Source organism: Xiphophorus maculatus, chromosome 9, assembly GCF_002775205.1.
Source record: "Xiphophorus maculatus strain JP 163 A chromosome 9, X_maculatus-5.0-male, whole genome shotgun sequence".
Lineage (NCBI taxonomy): Eukaryota > Metazoa > Chordata > Actinopteri > Cyprinodontiformes > Poeciliidae > Xiphophorus > Xiphophorus maculatus.
In genome coordinates this window covers 30,354,919-30,382,220 of record NC_036451.1, presented here as the reverse complement: position 1 = coordinate 30,382,220, position 27,302 = coordinate 30,354,919, and the positions used below count along the sequence as shown (strand labels likewise).

General features: G+C 46.1%; 2 protein-coding genes across 3 annotated transcripts in view; one reads left to right on the top strand and one right to left on the bottom strand.

Annotated features, from left to right (window-relative positions):
• The first annotated feature begins 1,057 nt into the window (after positions 1–1,057).
• On the top strand, positions 1,058–25,052 carry LOC102230041 (kinesin-associated protein 3). Of its 2 annotated transcripts, none has more exons than XM_023338965.1 (20): positions 1,058–1,236; positions 2,024–2,155; positions 2,659–2,804; positions 2,875–2,933; positions 3,023–3,164; positions 3,250–3,349; positions 3,545–3,669; positions 3,748–3,846; positions 3,925–4,103; positions 5,952–6,114; positions 9,051–9,151; positions 13,002–13,107; positions 13,257–13,369; positions 13,448–13,613; positions 14,314–14,439; positions 16,671–16,769; positions 16,893–16,978; positions 19,676–19,856; positions 19,934–20,024; positions 20,548–23,234. In XM_023338965.1, exons 1-20 carry the CDS (start codon positions 1,187–1,189, stop codon positions 20,582–20,584), a joined length of 2,301 nt encoding a protein of 766 aa, XP_023194733.1. In that variant the 5' UTR covers positions 1,058–1,186; the 3' UTR covers positions 20,585–23,234. The 2 variants fall into 2 exon arrangements, with proteins under 2 accessions (XP_023194733.1, XP_023194732.1); XM_023338964.1 differs by lacking the exon at positions 20,548–23,234 and adding an exon at positions 23,502–25,052 and having other exon boundaries at positions 1,060–1,236.
• Positions 24,828–27,302, bottom strand: part of LOC102230304 (protein Niban-like) — a 28,017-nt gene continuing 25,542 nt past the window's right edge. Inside the window, exon 15 of the mRNA XM_023338963.1 lies at positions 24,828–27,220. Coding sequence (XP_023194731.1) covers positions 26,076–27,220 — 1,145 coding nt within the window. The 3' untranslated portion in view covers positions 24,828–26,075. The remainder of the gene's footprint in view (positions 27,221–27,302) is intronic.

Genomic DNA, 27,302 nt, shown 5'->3' with positions numbered 1-27,302 from the left:
AGACGCATTTCAGTCTAAAAGAGGAACAGTTTTACAGAATAACATCCAGGGCCAGTTTCTGCTTTACTCTGACATCCTGCCACTGTCCTGTCGCTCATTAATCCTTCCCACAGCTCCTTAAACAGTCCATCCATCCAGAAGGCCCCACAGAGCAGATATGTATCCTTTCCTTTTTTAATATTTTCTTTTTGACCTAGACAGAAATATGGACACACTGCCCTCGAAACATCAAACTTAATTGAAAATAAACATTTGGTTTAGTTTTGGTTCGCCCTGTCAAACCTAAAGTTATATAATCTAATAATAATCAGATCTTTACCAGGAACTGAAATTATTTAATCTCAGCTTCCAGTTTACAGAAACACTAAACAGATTGCTCACCATCAGACTGTAAAGCACGGTGGTGTAGGGCTGATGATGCGGGCTTGTTGAGCTCCTCTCTGTAGCAAAGCTTTCTAGAGTCAAATATGAGACCAAGCTTCACAACAATACCTGAAAAAGAAAAGACTCAAACTGGAGCAATGGCCTAGTTAAAGTCTAAACCTCAGCCTGACCTTTAGAGACAAGAAGAGGCCAAGATTCATCTGGAGGGTGAGGTCTGTTGAGTGTTTTTATATTATCGAGATTAAATTGAAATAATTTTCGATTCTGGTAGAGACAAGATCATTTTCATGATGTCTCTTAAGTATTCTTAAAAGAGGGTGTACTTTTTTTTGAACATGGTGACGTGGGATCCAACAGCCAAATTCAGTATATCTTGCTGTGCTACATAGGAATAAAAAATGGATGATGTGAAATTACTGCTGAATGTCCTGAAGAACAGTTTCAAGCCAAGCAGAAATGTTTACTTTTGCTCTCACTAAATAAAGGTTTCCCTAAAACTTACAGGAAACTGTGAAAAACTATAATTAATCAAGTTATTTTCCCTACTTTGTAGATTTTCTCGTTTTTATGACGCTGAGTCATGTTTTTATTCTGTCTTTAGGTTTCTGACCGCTGAGGTAAAGAGGTGTTTATAACAGCCACACCAGCAGGGGGCAGCAGCGGCCACTCGCTCTGTTTCCGTTGGTAACCGTCCTGGCAACAGGCTGAGCTGACAAACAACATCCGCCCGGGCTGCGTCCTCCTGCGGCTCCTCATCACATCCAGGTGAAACTAGTGAGAGGATTTTCTCCTCCGCAGCTTGATGTCTGACATGGAGAACCCGCCGACCGGAGAGCCGCGCTTTGTGAAGAGGTGAGACCGGAAACATCACGTTACTGCTCGGCTCGGTTCGGTTCGGGTACCGCCTCACAGCAGTTAAATAAGATGTTATTATATCTCAAGCTTCACGGTTACAGGTCTCTTTAAATAAATATGATTAATTTTTTTACGTGTAAAAGTTTGTTTTGGTCCGTGACAGGCGAGAAATTGTCTGAAACATGTTGCCATGGCAACAGCAGGTGTAATCGGTGGCTGTGGTTCTTCCTGCCTTCCTGATATTTAATTGGTTCTTTTTGCTGTGTTGCTGCATCTGAGAATAATAATAATTTACTAATTTAATTTGCAAATAACTTTTCTTTAAGTTTTTTATGATCATCTCAAACTAAACCTCTTTAAAATGTTACTTTTTTTGTTTTGTCATTTATTGTAAATCTACAAATTTCCATACTTTATATATAATATATATTTTTTATTATATCTGTATCTTGTTTTATATACATTTAATTTGTTTAAATACAATAGAAAGTAATTGAAATTAATGTTGCTGCCAATTTTTTTTAACACATGGATTAAATTTAAAAAAATTTTTTTTGCAAAAATGTATTGATAGAATCAATGAAATAGGGATGAAACATTTAATAAAACCCGTGAGTACTGAATATTAGCATTCGTTTAATTGAACATATGTTGGTGTATAATATTTCTACGACAGTAAAATAATAAATACTTTTGGGGTTTCGTTTAATATTTTAACTGGCAGTTAAAATCTGAGACCTATTGGATTTTATTTTCTCCATTTTCTGTGTTTCTGGGCCTGCAGGAGGGTGAAGGGATGCTCTCTGGACGTCCACCCCACTGAGAAGGCTCTGGTGGTCCAGTATGAGGTGGAGGCGACCATACTGGGAGAACTGGGAGAACCGATGGTTGAAGAGCGAAAACACTGTCAGAAGATGTGAGGAAATTAAAGCGCTGAACTGAACTGATCCACGTATTTCACTTCTGATACTGATATCTGAGGTTTAGTATCGGCTGATCTAAAATGTTTTAAGATGAATTTACTTAAAACATTTATTTTTTTTAACTGAAACTTAAATATGCTGAATTACAAATTAATCTGATAACTCTGCACCAGTACGGCTCACTGAAACACACCAACTTTACACAACTTTAATTTGTTCAGTCAGTGAAATTAGGAGCAGAGCAGCCAAAGTAAAAGAAATAAAAAGGAAACTGAAACTGACAGAAACTGCAGATATGTAAAAATAAACAGTAACAATCTTTGTAATGATTCAAAAATCTGAATATAATCTAGAATAAATAATAAAGAATGACATTGCAAAAAGTATAGAATGAGACTGAATAGATTGGCATATTACCGATAATATCAGGACGATACAGATGTTAATATCTCATCTCTAGTTTTAATAGCTTTAATAAGTCGAGTATTTGTTCCAGGATCCGTCTGAAGAGCCTGAACGGCAACACGGACACGGCTTCTCTGGCCCAGAAGGTGGTGGAGGAATGTCAACTCATCCATCCGTCCAAGCTGGCCGAGGTGGAGCAGCTGCTCTTCTACCTGCAGAACCGGAAACAGAGCAGCGGTACCAACCCGCCTCATTTCCTGCTCCCTGTGTCTGGATCCCGCTCTCAGCTGATCCATCTTTTCCACAGACAACCAGGAGAAGAAGAACATTTTGCCTCGGGACTTCACACTGTACGCTGGAGTGGAGGTAAGAGCCGCCCGTCTGACCGCCGCCGTTCCTCTGCAGCGTCAGGGTCAACCGGGTCAGCTGGGTCAACCTGTTCCCTTCTGCTGCAGCTGGACGAGGAGGCAAGCATCGGCAGCATCGACGAGTACGTGGAGCTGCTGTACGAAGACATCCAGGAGAAGATCCGTGGCGCCTCACTCATCTTCCAGCTGGCCCGAAACCCGGACAACTTGGAGGAGCTGATGCAGCACGGTAACGGTGACGCAGCACGGAGACGCGGCACGGTGACGCGGCACGGTAGCGGTGATGCAGTCGCTGTCTGCTGTTTGTGTTACAGAGGTGGTACTGGGAGCGCTGGCCAGAGTGCTGAGAGAGGACTGGAAGCAGAGCGTTGACCTGGCAACCACCATCGTTTCCGTCTTCTTCTGTTTCTCCAGGTAAACGCAGGAAAACGTGGCGCTGCTGTCAGATATGAATAATTTTAGTAATTCTGACCGACCTGGAACAGGAGAAGTTTGGTCTGATTTCACTTTTTGAGATAAGAATGTGTCTCTTTATCTAGTGTATGTAAACTTGTGGTTTCACTGCAGCTTCCAGGTTTAGATTCCTGGATGCTTCTCCTGTCTTCCCAGCTTCTCCCAGTTTCACAGCCTGGTGACCCACTTCAAGATCGGTGCCCTCTGCATGAACATCGTGGAGCACGAGCTGAAGCGCTTCGAGTTGTGGCAGGACGAGCTGCAGAAGAAGAAGAAGGCCGATATCCTTTAGTCCCGCCCTGCAGCCGCGCAGCTGATTAACGTTCCGCCGCAGGTCTGAGCTCCTTAACGAGATTCACCTGACGAGTTCCCCGGCAACCAGAGTCTGAGGAAGGATCACGACAAGTCGCTGAGGAAGTACCAGAGTCTCCTGGCCAAGCAGGAGCAGCTCCTCAAAGGTCCAAACCTCCAGCTGTGACCTCCAGCTGTGACCCCGCCCAGCCAGGTGAACCTCTGTCTGCTCCTGGTCTCTGCAGTGTCTCTGTATCTGCTGCTGAATCTGGCTGAGGACACGCGGACGGAGCTGAAGATGAGGAACAAAAACATCGTCCAGATGCTGGTGAAGCTGCTGGAGCGCGACGACCAGGAGCTGCTGCTGGTGGCCGTGTCCTTCCTCAAGAAGCTCTCCATCTTCCTGGAGAACAAGAACGACATGGTAACAAAAACCTAAAAAACAACAAAACACAACGACATGGTAACAAAAACAGAAGGATAAACAACCACATGGTGAGACGGAGGATTTCTCTTCTTCTACTGTTTTTCTTGTTTATTTTCAGATGTAGTCTCTAGAAAACATCTGTAATCCAGACTCAGATTAAAACCGAAATATTTGACCTGAAAGTATTTCTGTATTGAACATTAAACAACGTTGTAAAAGTGAGTGAAAGTTTACAGCCTGTTGGTTAAAGTTTGTAATATTTTTATGTTTATTACACCAAATTAAAAAACGACCTCATTAAGTTCAGATTAATTATGGAGGAACTTTGATCCACTCTGATTCACAGAATTGGTTTAATTCAGTCACAATCCAGGGTTTCAATGCAGGAACGACTGTTTAGAGTCAAACTACAGAGTCTCAGACTTTGACTAGGTCACTCCATAACTGTCTTTTTTCTTCATTTTTGTGTCTTTCTGTGTTTTCTTCCTTTCATTTTCTGTCCCTTTCTTTTGGTCTGTCTTTATTTCTTTCTTTTTTGTTTTGTGCTTCTTGTCTTCTGTTCTTTGCTTCTTTTCTCTATTTCTTTCTCTTTCTGCATTTCTCTCTCTGTGCTGTTTGGATCAGACACGTTGCTTTCTGAGGCCTACTTCATGCCGTCAGACGGGTCCAGGTCTTCAGCAGGTCATCAGGGTCAGGCTCCCTCATCCTTTCTCAGGGTTAAATCTGCAGTCGGATTTATTTCCCTGGTTTCCAGCTGCTGCTGATGCCCAGCAGGTTGTTGGTTCGATTCTTCCTGGTTTCACTCGTGAACCGGCCAATCAGAACACAGATCTGCTGAGAAAGCTTCACCTGATTGGCTGTTGAAGTAATTTCTGTATTTATTTGTTCTGTCGCCTTCTGCAGTGAATGTGGATCACTCCCAGAATCCACCTGGTTCTGATCAGCTGGCGGGTTTTTATCAGAACCAGACCCGGTTAGGACCCGATTTAATCTGCATCTTTGATTCAGAGTAAATGTCCAGCAGGAAGGTTCTGGTGGGTTAACGGGTCGGGTGTCTGACCGGGTGGTTCTGCTCAGCGGTTGGACCCGGGTCGCTGCTGATGGAAGCAGAACTCCGGCTGTAATTGATCCAGGCTGCAGCTGATTAAGCAGCTCTGCTGGTTTCCCACACAGTAGCAGCAACTGGTTTAACTGGGAGCAGGTCGGGTCAGAGCGACATCTGAACTGGTGGCTCCGCTCTGATCCGTTCAGAATCCGGGTCCAATTCTGAGCCGAGACGTTCATCAGCTCAACATCTCCACCTGCAGGACAGGAGGAACAGCCCGGGTTCTAACGCCGGGTAGCTACCACAGGGACCGGTTCAGGTTCTAGTCCCTGTTCTTGTTCTGGTTTCGGTTCTGGTTCCGGTCCCGGTCCCAGTTCTTGTTCTGGTTCCGGTTTTGGTTCTGGTTCCGGTCCCGGTTCTTGTTCTGGTTCCAATTCCGGTTCCGGTTCTGGGTTAACTGGTTGAAAGGAAAAGATGCAACTAGCGACAAATCTAGATGTTTGCAGAACTGAATCCAGAACCAGGAAGCAGCCGGGTCTCTGCGGTTCTTCGGTCGTTCTGTCCACCGGGTTTTAAATCTTTATGTTTCCAGTCTGTCGGACTCCCACCCTGCAGGTATTTAAACTTTAGGCCCGTTGCCCTGACCTTCGTCCTCCTCCTCCTCGGTTCTGTGGAGCCGTTCGGTTGGCCTCCTGGTGCTGCAGAGCTGAGCTCCTCCCAGCTCTATATTTTTTTCTAATATTTTTGGTGTTTGGACCGGCCCCTGCCGTGTTCTGACCGTCGCTCCCTGTCCCCCCCAGGCGGAGGCGGCCGCCGTGGAGAAGCTGACCCGCCTGCTTCCCTGCGACCACCAGGAGCTCCAGAGCGCCACCTGTCGGCTGCTGCTCAACCTGTCCTTCGACACGGCGCTGCGCGGCCAGATGGTCCGGGCCGGCCTCGTTCCCAGGCTCTCCTCTCTGCTGGGTAAGCGGTTTCCGTGGTTACGGGCATCATGTCTGGGCGGAGGCTCTGAAGCGTCTCCGGGGGCGGATCCGATAGCAGAACATAATTAACGGAATATATTTGTTAGAATAACACGGCAGAACCTCGGCGCTCAGCTTGTTTTTGTAGCAGCGAGTCGGAGAAGCAAAGGAGTCTTCAGAGGTTCGGGGGGCTTGGGGGGTAGAGGGGGGTCCTGCAGGAAGTTCCCTGAAATATCGCGCCGCCTCATAGTTGTGACACTGTTGGGTCGGCCTGAATCAGTGAGAGTCCGCTGGGCTCCGCACGCCAACGCCGGCGTCATCAATCATCCGCCGGCTTCCCGCCTTTCATCCACCGCGCGGCGTGAAGGCCCCGCTGCTCCTGAACGGAGAGGAGAGCCTTTGTGTCCAGGCCTGACGAGAGGTCGTGACCCCTGGAGATCAGATCCCCTCCCGTCTGGTCCAAACCGCCGCCGACCTGAAGGAAGACCTGAGCTCCAGTCCTGGTTCCTCCTGCTGGATTTTTCCCGCCCTGTATGACACCGGACCGATGTCCGAGCCATCTGCTGCCGCGGCTGAGCAAGCTCTGCACCGGTGGCAGCTTCTCTCCTTCATCCACAGACACGCTTCATTCACAAGAACAGCAGTAAAACTGGCTTACATCAAGTCAAAGAGCAGGGAGTGAAACGATAACGATGATAAAATGAGCCAATCAGAGCGGAGATGTGAAGGAACGTCGATGTGACTCTTTAAAAAGAAAACAGATCATTTTTTATAAAAATATCATCTATCATGTTTCAGAGAATCATAATTCTTTTAGGTTTTATAATCAAGAGAAATATGAACATTTTTGCCATAGAATCACATTTTTCTCTACAGGATGCTGATATAAAATTATTCAGAAGAAACTTTCCCGACTGGATGAAACAAAATATTACTGGAAATAAAACCTGCTAAAACTGCATTTATTATTATATCTATATTTTAAAACACTGGTGTGACTGTGGGAACCTCCTGTAAACCATTCCAGCTGCTAACTGGGAAACAGTGAGACTGACCTTTTCTCCAACCAGACGCTGCTTTAAATCACTGGTGGAACTGGTGCTCTCCCAGTAAACCGTCCGTCAGTTTAGGCTCCCAGTTCAGTCCACTTTAACCTGACTCCAGTCTGTTTGTCTATAAACCGGTTTTGTTGGTGAGGTGTGAACGCTAATTGACCTCTGACCTCTGGTCCTCCAGACCCCAGTCTGGGTTCGGTTGAAGTGAACTCTGGTTCGGTTTGAATGTGAACGCCAAGCGGACCGGAGACCTCTCCAAAAGCAGGAAGTGGATTACAGTGCAGGGCATTCTGGGTAAATACAACCAAAGCTAACATGTTAGCCTAGCGCTAGCAGCAGAAATGGCTCCTGGTCTTCAGCCAAAGACTAAAGAGAAATCCTCCAACACTAAAATCTGACGCCTCCATCTTGTTTCCATCTGGTGAAGAAGGAAGTTGCTCTCAGTGTCTTCAGAGGTTTTTGTGTCGTTTCTTTCAGTGGTTCTTGGTGCAGCGCCCCCACAGGCCAGGAGGGGAACAGGTTGGTTTGACTCAGAACCACAGCAGCTGGAGGTGGAGCAGATGATGGAGTTCTGGTTCCAGTAGTACCGGGTCAACCGGACCATCAGGGGGAAATCACCTTAATGTGTGTTCTGGTTCTGGTTCTGGCTAATGAGAAGCAGATGTTCTGAAAACTGAGACTGAAACTTATTAAAGGCAGTAAAATTGATGCTTCCTTCTGGTTTCCCAATTAAAGTGACAGCAGAACTCACCTTCCCTCCCTGGGCTCCATCTGGTTCTGATTCTGACCCGCCATACGGACAGGGACCGGTTTAAACCGGGCCAGGCCGGTGGGCGGGGCATGGTGGGGCGCTGGTTCTGTTTCGGTGATGAACTGCTCTTAACACATCAGACTGCACTCTGAGGCCCGTTAATTCTCCGGGTCAAACCCATAAAGCTGCCGGGTTCTCTACCGGTCCGGTCCGGTCCGGTCCGGTCTCTGTCTGCCTCCCTGCAGCTGAGCTTTAAACATTAAAGATTCTGCAAATCTAATGATAAATAATCAGGCACAAACTGGATAAAACATAGTCAGAAAAAAATTCAGCAGGAATTTATAACCTGTTTGACAATCCCAGGAAAATCCTGAAAGGTTTTAAAACGTTAAATAAAATCACAGTTTATGATCAAAGCTGTAAAATAAGAAAAACGATGTTTTAGACCCTGAGGTTTAATTCTCTGCCTGTTACGTAAAAATGTTCAATACACACAGAGTTCATTTTGGGAAAGTGATCTGGCATCGCGAGTCCCATTGCTTTTTAATAAATTCATAGTATTTTTACGTTTCAGTCTAGTATTGTATATTATTATTATTGTTATCATTGTTAGACTTGTTTTTTATATTCTGTTTTTAACTTTTAGTTAAAAAAAGACGCTGCTGTTGCACCTGAATTTTCCGTTTGCAGGACAATAAAGGCTGCTTCTATTCGCCAATATTTAATTGTTAAATTGATGTTAATTTGATTATTTACCTGCATCTGTCAGATACTTGGAGCAATCTGCATCAATGAATCTAATTTATCTTTGATAATTCATGAAGAAAACAGCAACAAACATCAGACCTTTAGCACTAATGTAAAAATGACAGAAGTCCAAAGTGTAAAAACCTGTTTGTTTTGAGTCAACTCTAGTTTTCTGTTTTTCACAGGCGGCTGCAGAGCCTGAGAAGCTGCAGCCGCATGCGGTTGACCTCCGACCCCCGGCTGTTAAACAGTCCATTCAGGCCGGTGATATTTGTCCAGGAACAGTGGGCCCCTGCTGGATGTGGTCGGCGGCGTCCTGCGGCGCGTTGCGGGACAAGCGGTCATTCATGGCTGACCCGCCTCCTGCCTGTGTTTGTGTTGCAGCTGACGAGGCGCAGAGGCAGCTGGCCATGTGCGTCCTGTACCACATCAGCATGGACGACACATTCAAGCCCATGTTTGCTCACACCGACTGCATACCGCAGGTAAGACTGGCCAACGTCGAGGCGCCCGCAGTTAGAGACGATGGGAGGGAACTGAGCCTGACTTCGGTTCAGGTTCCGACTGGGTTCTGGGCCCGTTTTCCTCTTGACATGTTTGACATATCAGGTTTAAACTTAGGATTAGCCGTTTTAAGGGGGATATAAATGATTTCCAATGAATCTACAGACTCAGTGATGCACCAGTTCAACAACAGCAGTTTATATAGCAGCTTATAAAACCCAGCTTTTATTTTGATAGTCCACTTCCAAAAACAAATTGACAAATTAGCATTAATATTTAGCTCTGACCTAATATTTACAGCTAAATATTTAGCTTACGAGCTAGCTTACTAATTAAATATTTAGTTTGGCCAAAGATTTAGCTAGCTTCAAACTAAATATTTAGCTCAGTTTAAATTGAAGCACACCAAATATTTAGTTAGCAAGCTAAATATCTAGCTTGCTAACTAATTAGATAGTTTGCTAATTAGTTAACTAAATAGTTAACTAATTAGTTAGCATGCTAATTACATGCTAAGTAGTTAGTTTGAAGCTAAATAAATATTTACTTAACTAGTTAGATAATTAGCTTCAAATGTCAGTTTAAAACTAAATACTAAATTAGCAACATAGTTATTTATTTTACAAATTACATGTTTAGTTAGCAAAGTAAATATTTAACAAGCTGATTTTATTTGGTATGAAGCTAAATATTGATTTAGCTGATTATATATTTAGGTAGGAAGCTAACTATTTAGTTTCAAGTTGGATATTTAAAGTCATTCTAAATATTTACCTTGCTAAATAAAATTAATTTTAATTTGTAAAATTAACTATGTTTCTAATTAAGTTTTTAAAATCTATGACATTTACAAATGTATTAATAACATGGCAAAAGTTTGACTTTTAAAAATCAATCCCTTTTTTCCTCTTATAACCTAAATTATTTACAAACGGCCCCCACTCAGAGAGAAGGGACCCAACCTGATATTTCTCCAGGTTCTGTCTGTGGTTCTGATCCAGATCAGCCCAGAATCAGATTCCCTCTGTGGGAAAACAAAGTTTCCCCCTCAGGCTGATTTGCTCGCAGTGTTTGGAGTGTTAGCCGCTGCGTTGCGGGCGCTGCGTTGCGGGCGCTGCGTTGCGGGCGCTGCGTTGCGGGCGTTGCGTTGCGGGCGCTGCGTTGCGGGCGCTCCCTCCTGACCCAGCCGACCCGGTCGCCAGCCGACCCGGTCGCCGGCTCCTCTCCTGTCAGCCGATTGGCCGGCGCCGCGCGGCGTTAGCTTGCTGGGATTGGGTGTAAATGCTGTCCAGATGTGGATGTGAGGCTCTGCTGTTTGTTCAGAAGGCCGAGTCGGCAGCAGATCAGAACCTCGGCAGCGTGACCAGGATGTGACCTCTGACCTCGGCCCCGCCTCCCTCGCTCTCACTGATCCTGCTGAGAGACTTGGACTAAATGAAAGAGATGAATGTTTTTTCTCACATCCACAGCAGAGATCCTCAGACTTTTAGTTTTAGTCTGAAGCGGAAACACGGAGATTAAAATCAGACAGATATAAATATTCATTTAGAAATTATTGAACTGTTATAATAAAATAAACCTCCTTCATAATTAGTTTTTTTTATTATTTAGTTCTCTTCTTTGGGAAAACAGCATAAATGAAGATGAACACATTATCCTGAAGAGAGGATAGAACATGAATTTGTGATTATTGTATTTCTGTGGGTCGTTTGCAGCCCAACGGAAAAGGAAACGTGACCAGAACAGATCAGATCGCAGGACGTTAGCAGCTGATTGAGGCTCATTTACAGACGTTATGGGTTAATAAGTTAACTGTAAGTTTTAGATTCATTAAGTTTTATGACCTGAATTATTGAATTTTACGTGATTTTTTTTTCATGCCTTCAGAATCTGAGCTGTGAGAAATATGACATAAAGGAAAAATGGAGGAACTTCTATCTGGTAGTGATGATGACAGGTTTAATGTGAAGAACCAGTTTTTATTAACGTGGGAAGTAAAGCTCGGATGTGCGTTCGGCTTCCTGAATCAGTTTTCTGCAGATGTTTTCCTGCATCGGCTCTGTCGTCTGCTGAAGGTTCTGCTCCAGCGTACGTCCATCTGAAAACATCCGTTTCAACCATTTCTACTGATTCGCAGTGGGTTTCAGGTGAAAAGTGGACATTTATCATATCATTTAATTTTTTTCTAAGTATTTTGATTTATGTTTTTTTTGATAATTTTCAATTAATGATATTTAAAACACCCTTTAACTGGCCTTACTGTCGGGATTCATAGTTTCCTTTTTTTTCTTCAGTGTTTGTTTAGTAAAAGCATCAATACAATACCAATGAACGTAATACCAACTGGAAATGCAGTCATGTTGTTCAGTTTACTGATATAAACCTGACTGGTGTCCTAAAGAAACTCGTTACGGATGGGAACGTTTTTCAAGTGCGATGTTTGTGTTTGTGGGACTATAATCACTGTGACACACAGTCCTACAGTTACCTAAACTTTTATTGTAACAACAATGCCACAAAATATTGTGATAAAACTTCTGAGTCCATACCGCCCCTAATTAAGGTCTGGACTTTGACTAGGCCATTCTAATCCAGTCCATAATGTCTTTGACTGGATGTCTTGCTGGAAGGAGAGAAAGGAGGAAGGACACCCTTTTCCTTCTGTTTGTGTTTGTAATGTGAAACAAACATTGAGGTTCAAGGGTCATGAATACTTTTCAAAGCACTGTAAACATGTTTTCTGCCTGATTGTTGACTTTAGTCCCAGAAAGTCTCTGCTGACTCAGCAGGTCCGTCCGGGTGTGAAAACATCAGTAATAAACTTTTCTGTTCCCACCTTTCCTCCACCGAGGCTCCGTCACTTCTCACTGATCTGACCCCCGACCCCTTCAATGGGGTCACCGTCCAGGAGCAGCAGCGGAGGCGGAGCAGGCTGCGGCCCCCGGCGGCCGCCTGCGGTAAATGAGCAGACGCAGGTGCCAGAGAGTCTAGACGAGGCTGATTTGGGATCCGGGGCCCCCGGTATGTGATACCTAACCCCGGCCCCGCCGACGCTCCTGATGCTCAGCTCCTCACAGGGAAGAGCTGCACCTCCTCCAAACCTCCACCTCCTCCTCCACCTCTCAGCTCAAAGCCTTTCCTGTTTAATGTTAAATCAGACAGAGGAGATGGGTGGACAGATGGGAGGATTAGCATGAACTAGCAAATTGAACTAACATAAGGAAATAGCAACTTGAACTAGCAAAAGGCGCTAGCATAATAAACTAACATAAGGAAATAGCATATTGAACTAGCATAAGGCACTAGCATATTGAACTAGCATAAGGCACTAGCATATTGAACTAGCACAAGGCGCTAGCATGAACTGGCCGTCTCAGCTGCAGATCTCCAACACGTCCGGCTTTAATTATCACGTTTCTACTGAACTAGAACCAGGAACTGATTCAGTCTGACTGGTTCCTTTAGAGCTGCAGCCTAATGATTCATTAACCGGTAATTTATTAAACTGTGGAGGTTATGATCAGTTATTATTATAAATCTCTGGTATCTCCATCGTTGTTTTTTTATCGTTTGGATCAGATTACTGATGAGTCGTGAAGGAAGCCTGAACGCTGATTCCTGCTGGATTAGCGCCGCTAGCTTCAGCTGCCCTCAGCCTGGATTCATCCGTCAGACTCAGACCTGTTGGGTTTGTTCATGATGATAAAAACGAACAGAGCCGGGTTGAAACGAGGACGTCGGATACATTTAGCATTAAAGCAGATCAGATCGGGTTGGATGAAGCATCTACCTGACCTGATGATGATGATGGTGGTGGTTGTTGTCTGGCAGCTGATGAAGATGATGCTGGGCGGTGAGGAGCAGCTGGACGTGGAGCTCGTCTCGCTCTGCATCAACCTGGCCGCCAACCGGAGCAACGCTCAGGTGTTCTGTGAAGGTTTGAGCTGCACGACCATCAGAACCGACTAACCAGAACCAACCAACCAGAACCAACTGACCAGAACCGACCCATCAGAACTGACTAACCAGAACCAACTGACCAGAACTGACCCATCAGAACCGGTCCCAGCGTCTCCTCCTGCCCAGGGAACGGCCTGAAGCTGCTGATGAAGCGGGCTCTGAAGCTGAAGGACGTTCTGGTGATGAAGATGATCAGGAACCTGTCTCAACATGGCGGAGCCACCAAGAACCTGTTCCTGGTCCGTTTCCGTGTCCGTCGGCAGTGCTGCTGCGCCTGAGTCCCGGTTAGATGTTTTGTCCTCATCTGGTCTCTGCAGGACCACGTTGGCGACCTGGCAGCCCAGATCGGCGAAGACGAGGCCGAAGAGTTTGTGATCGAATGCCTGGGAACCCTGGCCAACCTGACCATCCCGGACCTGGACTGGGAGCTGGTTCTGAGGGAGTACAGCCTGGTTCCGTACCTGAAGCGGCGCCTGAAGCCAGGTTAGTGTCTCCAGACCGCCGTGACCTCCGGCTGCCATCGCTAAGGCCCGGTTATCAGCCAGGAGTCGACTGAGAAGAGGCACGACTTCCCTCCTTATCTGGAGCTTTGATGGTCGCTGACCTCTGACCCCGCCTTCATCTGTCCTGGGTTCATCTGAGCGCCTGATGGCAACCAGAGGGAAGGTCTGAAGGTCGCGCTGCGTTCGCTGTCCGGACGGTCCAGAGGATAACAAACGTTTCTCTAGTTTACTTTAACCAGAATATTAAAAAACTGAACAACCTTCTGGATTTACAAAGCTGGAAATTTTCCACACTGGAGGGAAACAGTTTCAGGTGAAAGGTCAGAGGTCAGGAGATGTGGTTCTGCTAAACCCAAAGCATCTTATCTAGAAAGAAATGTGGAGGAACGCAGTGGAGCAGAGGCTGCAGGCCTCAACCCGGCGGCTGCCAGTTCGATTTCCGGACCGTTTGCTGCATCTCTTCCTTCGTTCTCTGCTCTTCCTCCTCCATTCCTCCAAAATAAAAGCTGGAGGTTCCAAAACACTAAAAGCAAACCTGGAGTTCAGTAAATAGAAATGATTTAGATTTTGGTCTCGTTTACCAGAAAATGGAGCCGCAGCAGGAAGAATCAGACTCCAGGCGTTTAGCATCTGATGCTTAAAAATCCACAGGTTCCTGCTGACGCTGCGTTTCCCGACAGGTTCTGCTGAGGACGACCTGATCCTGGAGGTCGTCATCCTGATCGGCACTGTCTCCGTGGACGACTCCTGTGCTGCCATGTTGGCCAAATCCGGCATCATTCCTGCTCTCATCGATCTCCTCAACGGTGAGTCACTGACTCTTCTTCTTCTTCCTGTCAGGTTTCAGCTGCGTGCTGGCGCCGTGCTTACTGGCAGGAAGAGTTTAAACTCATGACATCTTTTCAGAAATTACAGTTTCCACTCAGGTTCTTACAAAGATGTATTAGAGCCAATGTAGAAAGAAAAGGAAGCAGTTCTTTGGCAGTAAATTTCTCCCAGAAAAAGAAAAATCCAGAGTTTGAAAAATCAAAAATTTGCTAGAAAAATCTCAGAAATTTTTAGAGTAATCCATCTATCCATCCATCCATCCATCCATCCATCCATCCATCCATCCATCCATCTTCTTCCGCTTATCCGGGGTCGGGTCGCGGGGGTAGCAGCTTCAGAAGGGAGGCCCAGACTTCCCTCTCCCCAGCCACTTCTTCTAGCTCCTCCGGGGGAATCCCGAGGCGTTCCCAGGCCAGCCGAGAGACATAGTCTCTCCAGCGTGTCCTGGGTCTTCCCCGGGGCCTCCTCCCGGTGGGACGTGCCCGGAACACCTCACCAGGGAGGCGTCCAGGAGGCATCCTGACCAGATGCCCGAGCCTCACCTGGCTCCTCTCGATGTGAAGGAGCAGCGGCTCTACTCTGAGTCCCTCCTGGATGACTGAGCTTCTCACCCTATGTCTAAGGGAGAGCCCAGCCACCCTACGGAGAAAACCCATTTCGGCCGCTTGTATCCGCGATCTCGTTCTTTCGGTCATGACCCAAAGCTCATGACCATAGATGAGGGTGGGAACGTAGATCGACCGGTAAATCGAGAGCTTCGCTTTTTGGCTCAGCTCTCTCTTCACCACAACGGACCGGTACAACGCCCGCTTGACGGCAGACGCTGCGCCAATCCGCCTGTCGATCTCCCGCTCCCTTCTTCCCCCATTCGTGAACAAGATCCCGAGATACTTGAACTCCTCCACCTGGGGCAGGACACCCCCCCTGACTTGGAGAAGGCACTCTACCCTTTTCCGGCTCAAGACCATGGCCTCGGATTTGGAGGCACTGATCCTCATCCCGGCCGCTTCACACTCAGCTGCGAACCAAATCGGATCCCCTCAACACCTTGGCTGCGCCTAGAAATTCTGTCCATGAAAGTGATGAACAGAATCGGTGACAAAGGGCAGCCCTGGCGGAGTCCAACTCTCACCGGAAATGAGCCCAACTTACTGCCGGCAATGCGGACCAGACTCTGACTGGTTGATACGGACCTGACAGCCCGTATCAAAGGGCCCGGTACCCCATACTCCCGGAGAACCCCCCACAGGGCTCCCCGAGGGACACGGTCGAACGCCTTCTCCAAGTCCACAAAACACATGTAGACTGGTTGGGCGAACTCCCAGAACCCTCCAGGACCCTGCTGAGGGTGTAGAGCTGGTCCAGTGTTCCACGACCAGAACCAGAACCACACTGCTCTTCCTGAATCCGAGGTTCGACTATCCGACGGACCCTCCTCTCCAGGACCCCTGAATAGACCTTGCCAGGGAGGCTTAAGAGTGTGACCCCTCTATAATTGGAGCACACCCTCCGGTCCCCCTTTTTGAACAGGGGGACCACCACCCCAGTCTGCCAATCCAGGGGAACTGCCCCCGATGTCCATGCGATATTGCAGAGTCGCGTCAGCCAACACAACCTTACAACATCCAGAACCTTAAGGAACTCCGGGTGGATCTCATCCACCCCTGGGGCCCTGCCACCGAGGAGCTTTTTAACCACCTCGGCGACCTCGTCCCCAGAAATTGGAGAGCCCAACCCAGAGTCCCCAGGCTCAGCTTCATCAATGGAAGGCATGTTGGTGGGATTGAGGAGGTCTTCGAAGTACTCCGCCCACCGGCCCACAACGTCCCGAGTAGAGGTCAGCAGCACACCATCCCCACTATAAACAGTGTTGGTGCCGTACTGCTCCCCCCCCCCCCCCCCCCCCACTCTCCGAGACGCCGGATGGTGGATTAATTTAGATTAATTTCACAAATATTTGAGAAAAAAACTTTGAAAAGTCCAAATTTTTCCATTTGTAAATGTTTTCTAGATAATTTGTGTTTTCAAACTCTGAAATGTCCAAGTTTTTCTAGAAAGTGTCTGAGATCTTTTGGCAGAAATTTGCTTTTTTTCTGTCCATCATGGTTTTGCTTCTTTGTAGAGGTGATGTGATCGTTTTTCTAGTTTTTTGGCTGGTCTAGAGAAAGTTTCCCTGGAGAGCTGAGAGTTGTTCCTGTTTTTGTTTCAGCCCAACAGGAGGACGACGAGTTTGTCTGCCAGATCCTCTACGTCTTCTACCAGATGGCGTTCCACCAGGCGACCAGAGACGTCATCATCAAAGACACGCGTATCCTTCCCGCTCCGCTGGAGTAATTCATCCTGACAGATAATCCATCCTCATCCATCCTCATTCATCCTCATTCATCCTGATGGCGTTCCAGGAAATCTTCTCCTTTACTCTCGACACCAGAGGCTCCGGCGTACTTCGTCGACCTGATGCATGACGGCAACGCGGCCATCCGCAGAGTGTGTGACAACACCCTAGACATCATAGCGGTGAGTGGCGCCTGCAGGGACGGCTCCCCCTGCTGGAGGAGGGCGGTAGTCTGTAAATGATGATCATTTAATCGTAGCTACTGTATGAGCTACTGATAGTTTCAAAGGTTCGGTTGGGTTATATCAGCGACTGGTTTCTATTAGGAGCTCATTTTCCTTCTGAAGGCTCTGAACAGAACAGAAAACATTTCATGATCTTTATTTTTCTGCTGCAAGCAGAACCAGGATGTCATCAACGAGTCCCCACCAAAATAAAAGCATGATGAACAGAGACTAAAGTAATTTCCCACAAGTCCAAGTCAAGTTTCTGAAGACTTAAACATTTTCATCCTTCTAGTCGACTTGCAGGCTGCATTACTGTAACTTCATTTAACCATTATATCTTAATCAATTTTTTCATCTAGGAATAATGAAGCTGCAGTAGAAAGAGATCGTTTTATTTTGCTCGGTTAGTAACTGCTCCTCCTGTTATAAATTCTGTAAGCTAATTCATTACAGTTTTTTATTGTGTTAATCGCAGGATCTGTAATTAATTAACTTTATTTTAATCAAAAACAATATATTGACAAAATAAGCAACATTTTAATTCAGACAATGTATGAAATAAATAGACATATTACCTGAACTACAGAGATATTTATTCTTTATAATCTGTTATTGATTATTTGACCATTCGATTTAGGCTATTATTTAGATAATTAGTGGTAAATATAAACTATTTTTATGGTTTAAATTTATGTAAACTATAAAAATATAAATATAAACTGAGGACTGACGATTCTCAGTCGTCCAGATTTTTTCGAGAGAGAAACAGGAAATCAAATTTTCTCGTCAGAAACGTCTTAAAACCTGATTTCATTTTGTTTTCTTAATAAATTCATAAATGTTAGATATTTTTAATATTTTATTGTATTCTCCTGATGTTTGACCATCCGTCCATCAGATGGCAGACCAGCTGGTGATTGACGGCTGCAGTTCGCTGCCAGCCGCAGCGTGAGCGCTGCCAGACCTCAGATCAGCGTAATTATCTGCAGATTAAAACCAGGCGGCCAATCGGACCGAAGGAAGTGTTTCATTTAAATTATCAGGGAGGCGATTTACGCTGCGCGCCACATGAGAGGCAGGCGAGGGCATCTGGAGTGTGTCAGGGGGCCGACGGCGCCGTCAGGGGGAAAAACACACACACACACACACACACACACACACACACACACACACACACACACACAGACTGCGAACACACACCGGGTCCAGGAGTCCTGAAAGACTCACCTTTGATCAGAGCAGCTGAGGACAAACGCAGATTCATGGAGAAATTTCTAGAAGCACCAAACAGGAAGTAGACGAGCTCACACTGCTGATCAATAACCGATTAGTGTCACTAACCATCGCCGCCGCCGCTGTTGGCTCAGCTCCTGATGATGAACTCTGCGTGATGAAGACTGAGGCTCGGCGTATTGAAGCTACAGGGAAACAAAATATTTCAGCAAAAATCCTTCATCTGTAGAAACAAAAACCGAACTGAGAACCGGAGGCTTTTAAAGATGGCCACCATGGCTGACAATGTTTATCACAGACGAATACTTTGAGTGTCAAATCACACGTAATAGAAGCCATAGAAATCATCCTCACAAATAATTTAGGGATTTCTCAAGATGGCTGACATGATTGTCGTGGAAAATGAATTTTCACACTAAAATCACCAATTAGATGAAAGTGTTTGGAGTCTCATCAGAGTCCAAACATTTTGAACTATAGCAATCATGTAGATTTTCTTGGTCTTGTGCTTCATTTTTCTGGTGGACATTTTTCAAAATGGCTGCCACAGTGATAATGGAGAATATATGTTTACGCTAAAATCGGCAGAAATTATTCCCAGTGGTGGGCAAAGCTAACCAAACAGTTAGCATCACTAACTGCTAACATGCTAAGGAAGAGCCTTAGCTATGCCCATGCTAACCCATTAAACATATAAAAATTAGCAGTAGCTACTGCTAAACCTCTAAGCTCATTTAAAAACTGAGCAGAAGCTAACCGCTAACCACTAACCGACTGTCACTCAGTTTCAGTTTTGACCTGTGATTTTCAAATTATTATTATTAACGTTGTATGAATAAGACGACCAAAAGTCAAAAACATATAATGTCACACAAAGTTCATCCAACACTGCAAAAACAAAGTCTTACCAAGAATCTTTGGCTTTTCGTGCAAATATCTATAAATACCTTAAAGCACTTGAAATAAGATAAAACCAACTTACAGGTACATTTTCAGGAAAATATAGGATCTTAATTTAAGCAAATAATTCCTTAATTTTGATGAAAAAGTTCTAGTTCCATTGGCAGATTATTCCTCTGATAACTGGGTAACATTTTATGGCAATAATTGGTTTAAAAGGCTCAAAGATGGTGGCCATCTTGAAAAATGGCCACCATCTTTAAATTCAAGTGGCTAATGGGAAATATCAGAAAAATATGATGATGCATATCTTCCAAGCTAAATATTTAGCTTGCTGGCTAAGCTTCAGGATACTGAGTTTATCTTTATGTGTCCAGGCAGCAGAGGAACCAAACCAGACTTCATCTGACCGAAGTGTTAAAACGGATCCTGATAGTTGAGCTTCCGTAAAGCCGTTGTCCTTCCCATAATTCCTCTGAGTTCATCTGCAGGCGTCTGTCCCGCTTCGTCTCGCCTCAGGAATACGACGAGGAGTGGGCGAAGAAGATCCAGACGGCGAAGTTCTGCTACTACAACAGCCAGTGGCTGGAGATGGTGGAGAACCGCCTGCTGGACGAGCCCTTCCTGTACGGAGACGACGGGGAGTCCTTCAGCGGGAACCGGGACCTGCTGGAGCGGCCGGACCTGTTCTACGCCGCAGGTACCCGGAGCCTTCAGAGCCCCATGTGGGAACGAACCCGATGTTCAGTTCGGGTCTGAGTGTGTCGTGTCGTTCAGACGGGATTCTCTCTGGAGACGGATCCACCAGCCCCAGTTTCTACGCAGACATCCAGAGCAGCGAGCCGGGAGAGGCTGGAAACCTGAGCAGGTATTCAACACGCCGAGCTGATGGTCCAGGACCAATACCAATACCTATATCCGATATTTATATCGCTAATCGATATTACCGATATTATAGATATTTCTCTACCGTTTAGAAACAATGAACTGTAGAGCTTCAGTTCTGCACTGCAGGGATTATATTAATGTCTATCAAACTACAGAGCTTCAAAAATCGAGTTTGAACAAATCTTGGAGTCACAGCATGGCCTAGTCAAAGTACAGAACCAGGAAGTGGAGGAGAGTAGAAGAAGTGGGTCAGGCAGGATGTGGTCGAGGAAATGCTGCATTAAAACACTTCAGGCTCACCAAGGGGGCGGGGCCAGAATGTAACTAATAAAGTAACTTGTAATCTAAATTAATTACTTTCAAAATGATCAGCAAGGAGTAATCAGTAATCAAAAGTTACTTTTTCAAGATAACTTGAAAAAGCCAGATCCAGTTGTTAATATTGGCCCAGTTTTACTTATCGGACCGGTTCCGATGTTAATGCCGATGTATCGTGTGTCCAGGCCTGAAACTCCGGGCGTGTTCGTCAGGAAGCACTAAACTCCGCCTGTTTCCCTTCATCCCGTCCTCTGACCGGCGCCGGTTCCCCTGCCGGCTGATCCGGGTTATCGGACCGGTCCCTGAAGGCATCGCTCCACCCTCTGAGAAGCTTTGAGAACAAACACTCTCCGGCCGCCTCCGCGGCTCCAGTGGATCTACCCACTCCATTCCCAATCCCTTTCCGACATTCCGGCCTGAAACTTAAAGCCGATGGCTGGGAATTAAAAACTCATTGCTGTTATCACCAGAACCGACCTTGGGTTTCCTGCGAGTCCCCAGAACCAGGCGGCAGCTGATGGGATCCACGGCTGAGTTGATGGATCGTTTGGGAAATCCAGAGTTGATTCAGAGAAATTTGTCCCATTATCGGAGCGCTGCTCGCGTGAGATGAAGCTCCTGTCGGCGGACTGTTCAGCAGGAATGTTTTCCTTGGCCGCGGCCGGGTCCAGAACCCGATCTGAGCAGACGACAGACGCTTCACCTCTGTGATGTTTGTGTTTTCCCGTTTTCCCGTCCGTCAGCCTGTCTCTGACAGCCCGGAGCGGCAGGGGAGCCGCGCGCGTTTCATTTGGACTCAGTAGAATAATCAGAGCCAGCTCGGCCGCCGGTTCTGAACCGCGTGAAACATGGTGTGAATCGGACCTCAGAGAGCCGGGCCGGAACATCAGGAACGTGTCTGAATCTCGGTCCACAGGAACACTGAGCATCTCCTGATAGAAACGATAAAATGATTTCCTGCTTTAAATAGGCCGATTTCCAGTTTCCTGAAGTTTCAGTTCAAGTATTGAAACAAAAACTGTTTAAAATGAAAAAATGAAACTATGTTCATCGTTAAAGGAGGGAGGAGCTGGTCAGGCTGGCTGTTGAAGCGTTTCACCAGGGTCTGTCATTCAGTCATTTCAATAAATAAATTAACATTTTTAATGAAAAATATGCTGCTAAATTACTGAATAGACATATAAACTGAGCAACAATATTTATTGTTTTTAATCTTTTATTTAGCTTATTACACCTGATAAACTAACTATGTTCAACACAACGGTTTTTTCCAGCATCCAATCAGATTGTTTAGAAGCAGAAATTAATACCGAAGGCCCGAGAGAAGACGCTTCGTCGCTTCAACGCTTTAATGCGTTAAAATGCATGTAACTAATCAATGCGGTTCATTTCTTAACCAGTTTTTCACTGTAAATAGAATCTGAGTCAGCCGCAGATTTAAACCGGGAAACACGTTTCACTTTTCTGAAAAATTCAGACTGCTTTCATTTCTATAAAATCCTGCATGTTCAGTTTATAACTGGGTGGATAGAAATTAAAACGACAAGAAATTTATATTGAATTCTGATTAACAATAGTAGTTTTTGTGGTTTCTCAGATTTTAATATCCTGGTAAAATGTTTGGAAGACCATGAACGACATTTATCATATCCACCACTGGGACGTTTTGACTCCATCCGCAGGAACTGCAGGCAAAATGATGGAAAATTTATTTCCTTTCTCAGATTTTCTGACAGATGAAGGTAAAACTGAGGCGATAAATTTCCTCTAATGCGGCTTCTTAAGGGGAACTGTCTCAGATTCTCCTCCTGGTCCGGTCCGGTCCGGATCAGAGCTTCACTGTTCCTCCTTTAGCCCAAATCCCAAATCCTGTCTGACAGCCATAGCGTGTGGAGAGGGAAGGGACATATTTCTGTCCCGGGACGGGGGAGGGGGTGGAAACATGGCGGAGGAGGAGAAGAGGCGCTGGAAGTGATTTAGATAAAAACTGGTCATGACTGCAGCGCGGCGGGGAAAAGCAAGCAGCTCGTATTTTAGCCGGACAGGAAGAGAAATGCTCCCACCTTCTGGAGAAATCCCAAAAGTTCTGGGTGTGATGTCACGACGATGTGAGGTCACGATGATGTGAGGTCACGATGATGTGAGGTCACGACGATGTGAGGTCACGACGATGTGAGGTCATGACGATGTGAGGTCATGTGGAGCCACAACCTCCCTCCCCCTTCTCTTCTGGGCCTCATCGTCCTCCGTTTCCACGGCGATCCCCTCCAGCCATGAACTCCTGGTTCCCACTCCCACTGTGGACGGCTGGAACGTTCCGGGCCTCTGCTGGTCCGGTTCATGACTGGAGGACGGGTTGGAAGTGGAGTGAGAGCGCCACCTAGTGGGGAGTCCTGTCTCTGCAGCTTCAATTATTCTGAACTGTGGAGGTTTAACCTGCGACAGACTGGCGACCTGTCCAGGCTGGAGAGGCACCAGCACCTCCTGACCCCACTAGGGACCAGAGTGATAGAAAATGGATGGATGGTGGAGGTTTAACCTTCAGGGTCATGAAGACGGCTCCAAGGTCGGCCTTCTGTCAGCTGAAGAACGTCCCGGGTCAGAGGACTCGTGTTCCAGAAGATCCAGAGAAACTGATCCATGTTCATCAGTAGTCAGAGTGATCGCTGCGCAGCAGGGCCGGGGCCAGCCCTCTGGGGCCCTGAGCAGACTTTCATTTTTGGCCCCCAACCAACCATAAGCTTCATCATTGCTGAGCTACAAGCTGCTAGCATTAGCATCATTTGTACTTAGCTTACATCATCCCAGTGTAATGATGGTGACTGATTTTAACTTTTACAGGAACAACAAACTGAAATAAAAATATATAAACTCTGAAACGCAGAGTGGTATTTATGTTTGCCATATTATTATAACTTTTGGAAAGTTACATCATCTCTAAACAATATAAAGTTTGATATCGTCCATTTCAACAGAGACAGAAGGAAGAGATGAAACATTTTTAATGTGGCTGTAAAAATAATAGAGAAAATATTTTTCCGTGTGTAACTAACAGCACTTAGTTTATATTATTGGATGGACGAACGGTTCTGGTTCTGGTTCTTACTCTGGTTCTGGTTCTCTCTTTGTCCTTCAACAGTTTGGACCAGTTTGTCCCGTCGGTTCCGGTTCCTGCGGACCGACCCGTCAGCGACCGGAGTTTCCGACCCGATGAGCGGTTCTTCTACAGCTACACTGCCAACGCTTCCCGGTAAACCCGGATCCTTCCCTGTGGTCTGGGACTTGGACTAGGCCTTCTGGTTTTACTTTGTGTCTCTGTAACAAACCAGAACCTGGATGGTTCTGGTTCCTTTTTAAACCTCCTGCATCAGAGGGACAGCGGTGGGTCCGGGGTCAAAGGTCATTCATGTTAAGGGTTTCTAAGTGTTTGGGTCTCATTCCCCCGGTTGGCCTCTAAGAGGCGCTGTGATCAGAATCATCTAATCTGATTCTCCAATCCCAAAAATCTCAAAGCCCACAGCACCACCGATTAAAATCGATTAAAACGTTTTAATCGATTTTAATGAACTCGATTAAAACGATTTCATCCAAACTGTTTGATCAGTTTAGACAAAATGAAAACTTTCTAATCCTGATTCTCCTTTTAGCTGAGTCTGCAGGATCTAACGGTCGGTATCCCGGGTTTACCTGATCCGTTACCATGGCAACTGCAGACAGGCAACTAAAATGCTCCTGATCAAAACAAGTAGAAGCAAAGATCAACGTTCTGAATGTTCGGCAGAACCAGAACCGGGCCAAAAGAGAACCTTTAAGTTTCCACAGGAGATGATTAAAAAAGTAGATTTTGATTTAGACAAATTGAAAATAAAATGATTTAAGGAATAAACAGCAGCTGATGTGTCAGACATAAATATATTTATTACATGTATTTAATGTTATTATTTTGGATTATTTAAATTATAAATTACATTTTGAATTAAAGAGGAAAAAACTCCAGCAGTGAAAATAAAAACTATTTTTGTTTTTTTCTTTGTTTTTATGGCTTCAATTTTTTTGACTTGTTAATATTTTGTCCAAAATGTCCCAATTGTGAGGACGATCCGGTCCACCGTCCTGTCCGGGCGGCGCCACAGGAATCCGATCCGGTCTGGACTGACCTGACCCGGCCTGATCCGGACTGACCCGGTTTAGAACTTTAATAATGTCTGGCTCATGTTTGTAACTCTTACCTTTCAGCCTCATTGGTTCTGATGTTTTATGGATGTCCAAAGTGCGGCGCGGGGGCCGTTTTGTGGACAGGTTGGTTGACAGATTCGTCACACAGGCTCTTGATGCAAGTGAAGAGTTTTTATTTTGAGTTTGGCCGACGATATTAAAACGGTTTCTGTTTAATGTGAAGCAGCTAAATGCACTTTGGCAGGAAAACACTGAAAACCACTGAGACTTAAATAAAAACGAGTCAGACTGAAACCTTCATGCTTTTATTGTTAAACTTTAATACAGATGTCTGTTGGTTCAGGAACTAGGAGGACATGTTCTGGTTCTGACCCAACCCAACAGAATCCTGCTGATTGGTCTAAACTGCACTGTTTTGCCTGCAGAGCTTCAGTTCATCTGAATGTAAAATCTGATTCATCTAGAACTGAAAAATGACTTCATGATTCCAGAAATAAAAACTCAGACATCGTCATCGTCCTGCTGCGTTTGCTTTACTGGGAGAACAGAACCGGTCCGATGCAGGCACTTTGGTGAGGAAGCTGCCCATACCCGTCTCCATGGCAACAGCCTCCCTCTAAGCCACAGGAGGGGCAGCGAAGGCACCACGTGTTTTAAATTCCCACTAAATCCAGTTTATCCACGGAGCAGAACCAGCTGGTCCCAGAATGCTGCACCTGAACCAGACGGTTCTGGTAAAACATGAATTCAGTTCCTGCTGGGATTCCTCATGTCGGATCCAATGAAACCAGCAAATCTGATCAACTTTATCCAGATCTGGAGGATTCAGTGGGAACAGCAGGAATCTGGTCCTGGAACGTCGGGAAGCAGGTGAGTGATGAACATTTCTTGGCTCCGGTCAGCTGCTGGTCCGACGGCAGTACAGGAGTACATTCCTGACAAAACTCATGTTTGGAGATTAATTTTCCAGAAAAAATGATTGAATTTGAAAATTTGCTACAAAGAAAAAGGAATTTTAAAATTAATCTCACAAATACGAGAAAAATCTCTAAATTTTCAGCAGAAATATTCTTGTTTTTTCTGGGTTTGAAAAGTCAAAATTTGATGGAAAAAACATCAGCAATTTTTGAGAGAAAAAACTGAGTTTCAGAACTCTGAAACTTTAGATTTTTGAATCAGAAATCTTTTCTTTTTTTCTTGAACGTTTCTGAGATTTTTTTCATGGAAATTTGCTTTTTTTCCCTTCTTCTTTTTTTCTATCAATGCCGTCGTATCCTGGAGTTCCGGACCCGGTTGGATAGAAAAGAATCACTGGGTTCCTGCAGAACTTCACCGGCAGGAACCCGGTGAAGTTCTGCAGAACTCTGTTTGATGAAGCCAAACAGTTTGGAAAAGTTTCCAGCATAAAAAGTCCAAAAGTTCCTAAAGTAGCTTCCAGCTAAAACCTGATAAATGATTTGTTTAAATAAGTTATTATATCTTCATGCAGGAGTTTAAGACGGTTCTGGTTCTGATTCTGGATCCCCCCACCATCAGTTCATTCCTCTTTGGGAAAGCGATCCATCGGCTCCTCCACCTCGATCACCTCCATCACCAGGTTGCGGATCTCCTTCACGCAGTCCGGCAGATGGACGTTGGGCTCGCCGGGACCGTTCCCGGCCGGCGGGGAGAACACAGCACCATCCGGTTCTGCTGGACTCTCTGCCGTGGCTCCGGCTCCGGCCTCCACTTCTCCGGTCTGAGCCTCGATGGACGGTTCTCCCTCTGAGGTTTGGTCCTCGGATGTCTCCTCTGGGCTCAGCGCCGACTGGACCTCCAGGAGCTCCGAGGTTTCTGAGATTCCTCCTGTGGACTCCGGGTCGGACCGTGGAGAGTCACTTCCCACTGAGACGGCCAGGGAGTTGGGATCCGAGGCGGTTCCTCCTTCCGCGTCCTCCGTCTTCAGCTGCAGCTTCAGGCCGACGTCTTCTTCTTCTTCACCACCAGGGGGAGCTGCTAGCATGGCTGATGGCTGCTGGCTGGCGGCTGCAGCCTGGGATTCGGGTTCTTCTGCTGGAAGATTCACGGGTTCATCGGTTTGGTCCAGAGTTGGAGCTTCTGAAACAACGGAAGGTTCTGGAGCTGGAGGCTCTACAGTTGCCAGAGGTTCTGGAGAAGAAGGTTCTGGAGCTGGAGGTTCTGCAGCAGTTGGAACTTCTGGAGGGTCAGCAGGAGGTTCTGGAGAAACAGCTAGAGGTTCTGATGAAGTGGTTTCTGCCTCTTGTTGGTCTGTTCTCTGGGTTCTGGGTTCTTCTGCTTGGACGGAGAGATTTTCCTGGATCTGTGGTTCTGATGGGTCCAGAGTCTCGGCTGACGGAGGTTTTGGGTCTGCTGAGCTGATCCCTTCTACCTTCAACGTTCGGTCGTTTTGGGTTCCTTCGCCTGCTGGCAGCTTTGCGTCCGGCCAATCCGCTGCCTGCAGGACTTCTTCTCCTACTTTCTCCCTCTTTAGCTCCGCCCCCTTTGTGGGACTGGGGGGCAGCCCGTTGGCGGCCAGGGGAGACGGAGGAGTCTGGGACTGGAATCTGACGGAGGAGGCCAAAGCCGGGGCGGGGCTGCTGGGCGTGGAGACGGAGGACAGGCTGGCGCGGCTGCTCTCTTGGAACAGGTTGTGTTTATGCAGGCTGGCGGCTTCCTTCACCACTGCAGGACCGGCAGAGAACACGAGAGGTTAGCAGGAGGAAGAGGAGGAGGTGGAGGAGGAGGAAGAGAAGGAGGGTGCAGT

What these genes read in the sequence shown, in the direction of transcription:
- LOC102230041 (XM_023338964.1), top strand. Translation starts at nt 1,187, where the DNA reads ATGTCTGACATGGAGAACCCGCCGACCGGAGAGCCGCGCTTTGTGAAG. An exon ending in GCAGAAGAAGAAGAAGGCCG is followed by an intron (nt 3,670 to 3,747) that starts ATATCCTTTAGT and finishes AACGAGATTCAC; the next exon opens with CTGACGAGTTCCCCGGCAAC. An exon ending in CGTCATCATCAAAGACACGC is followed by an intron (nt 16,770 to 16,892) that starts GTATCCTTCCCG and finishes TCTCGACACCAG; the next exon opens with AGGCTCCGGCGTACTTCGTC.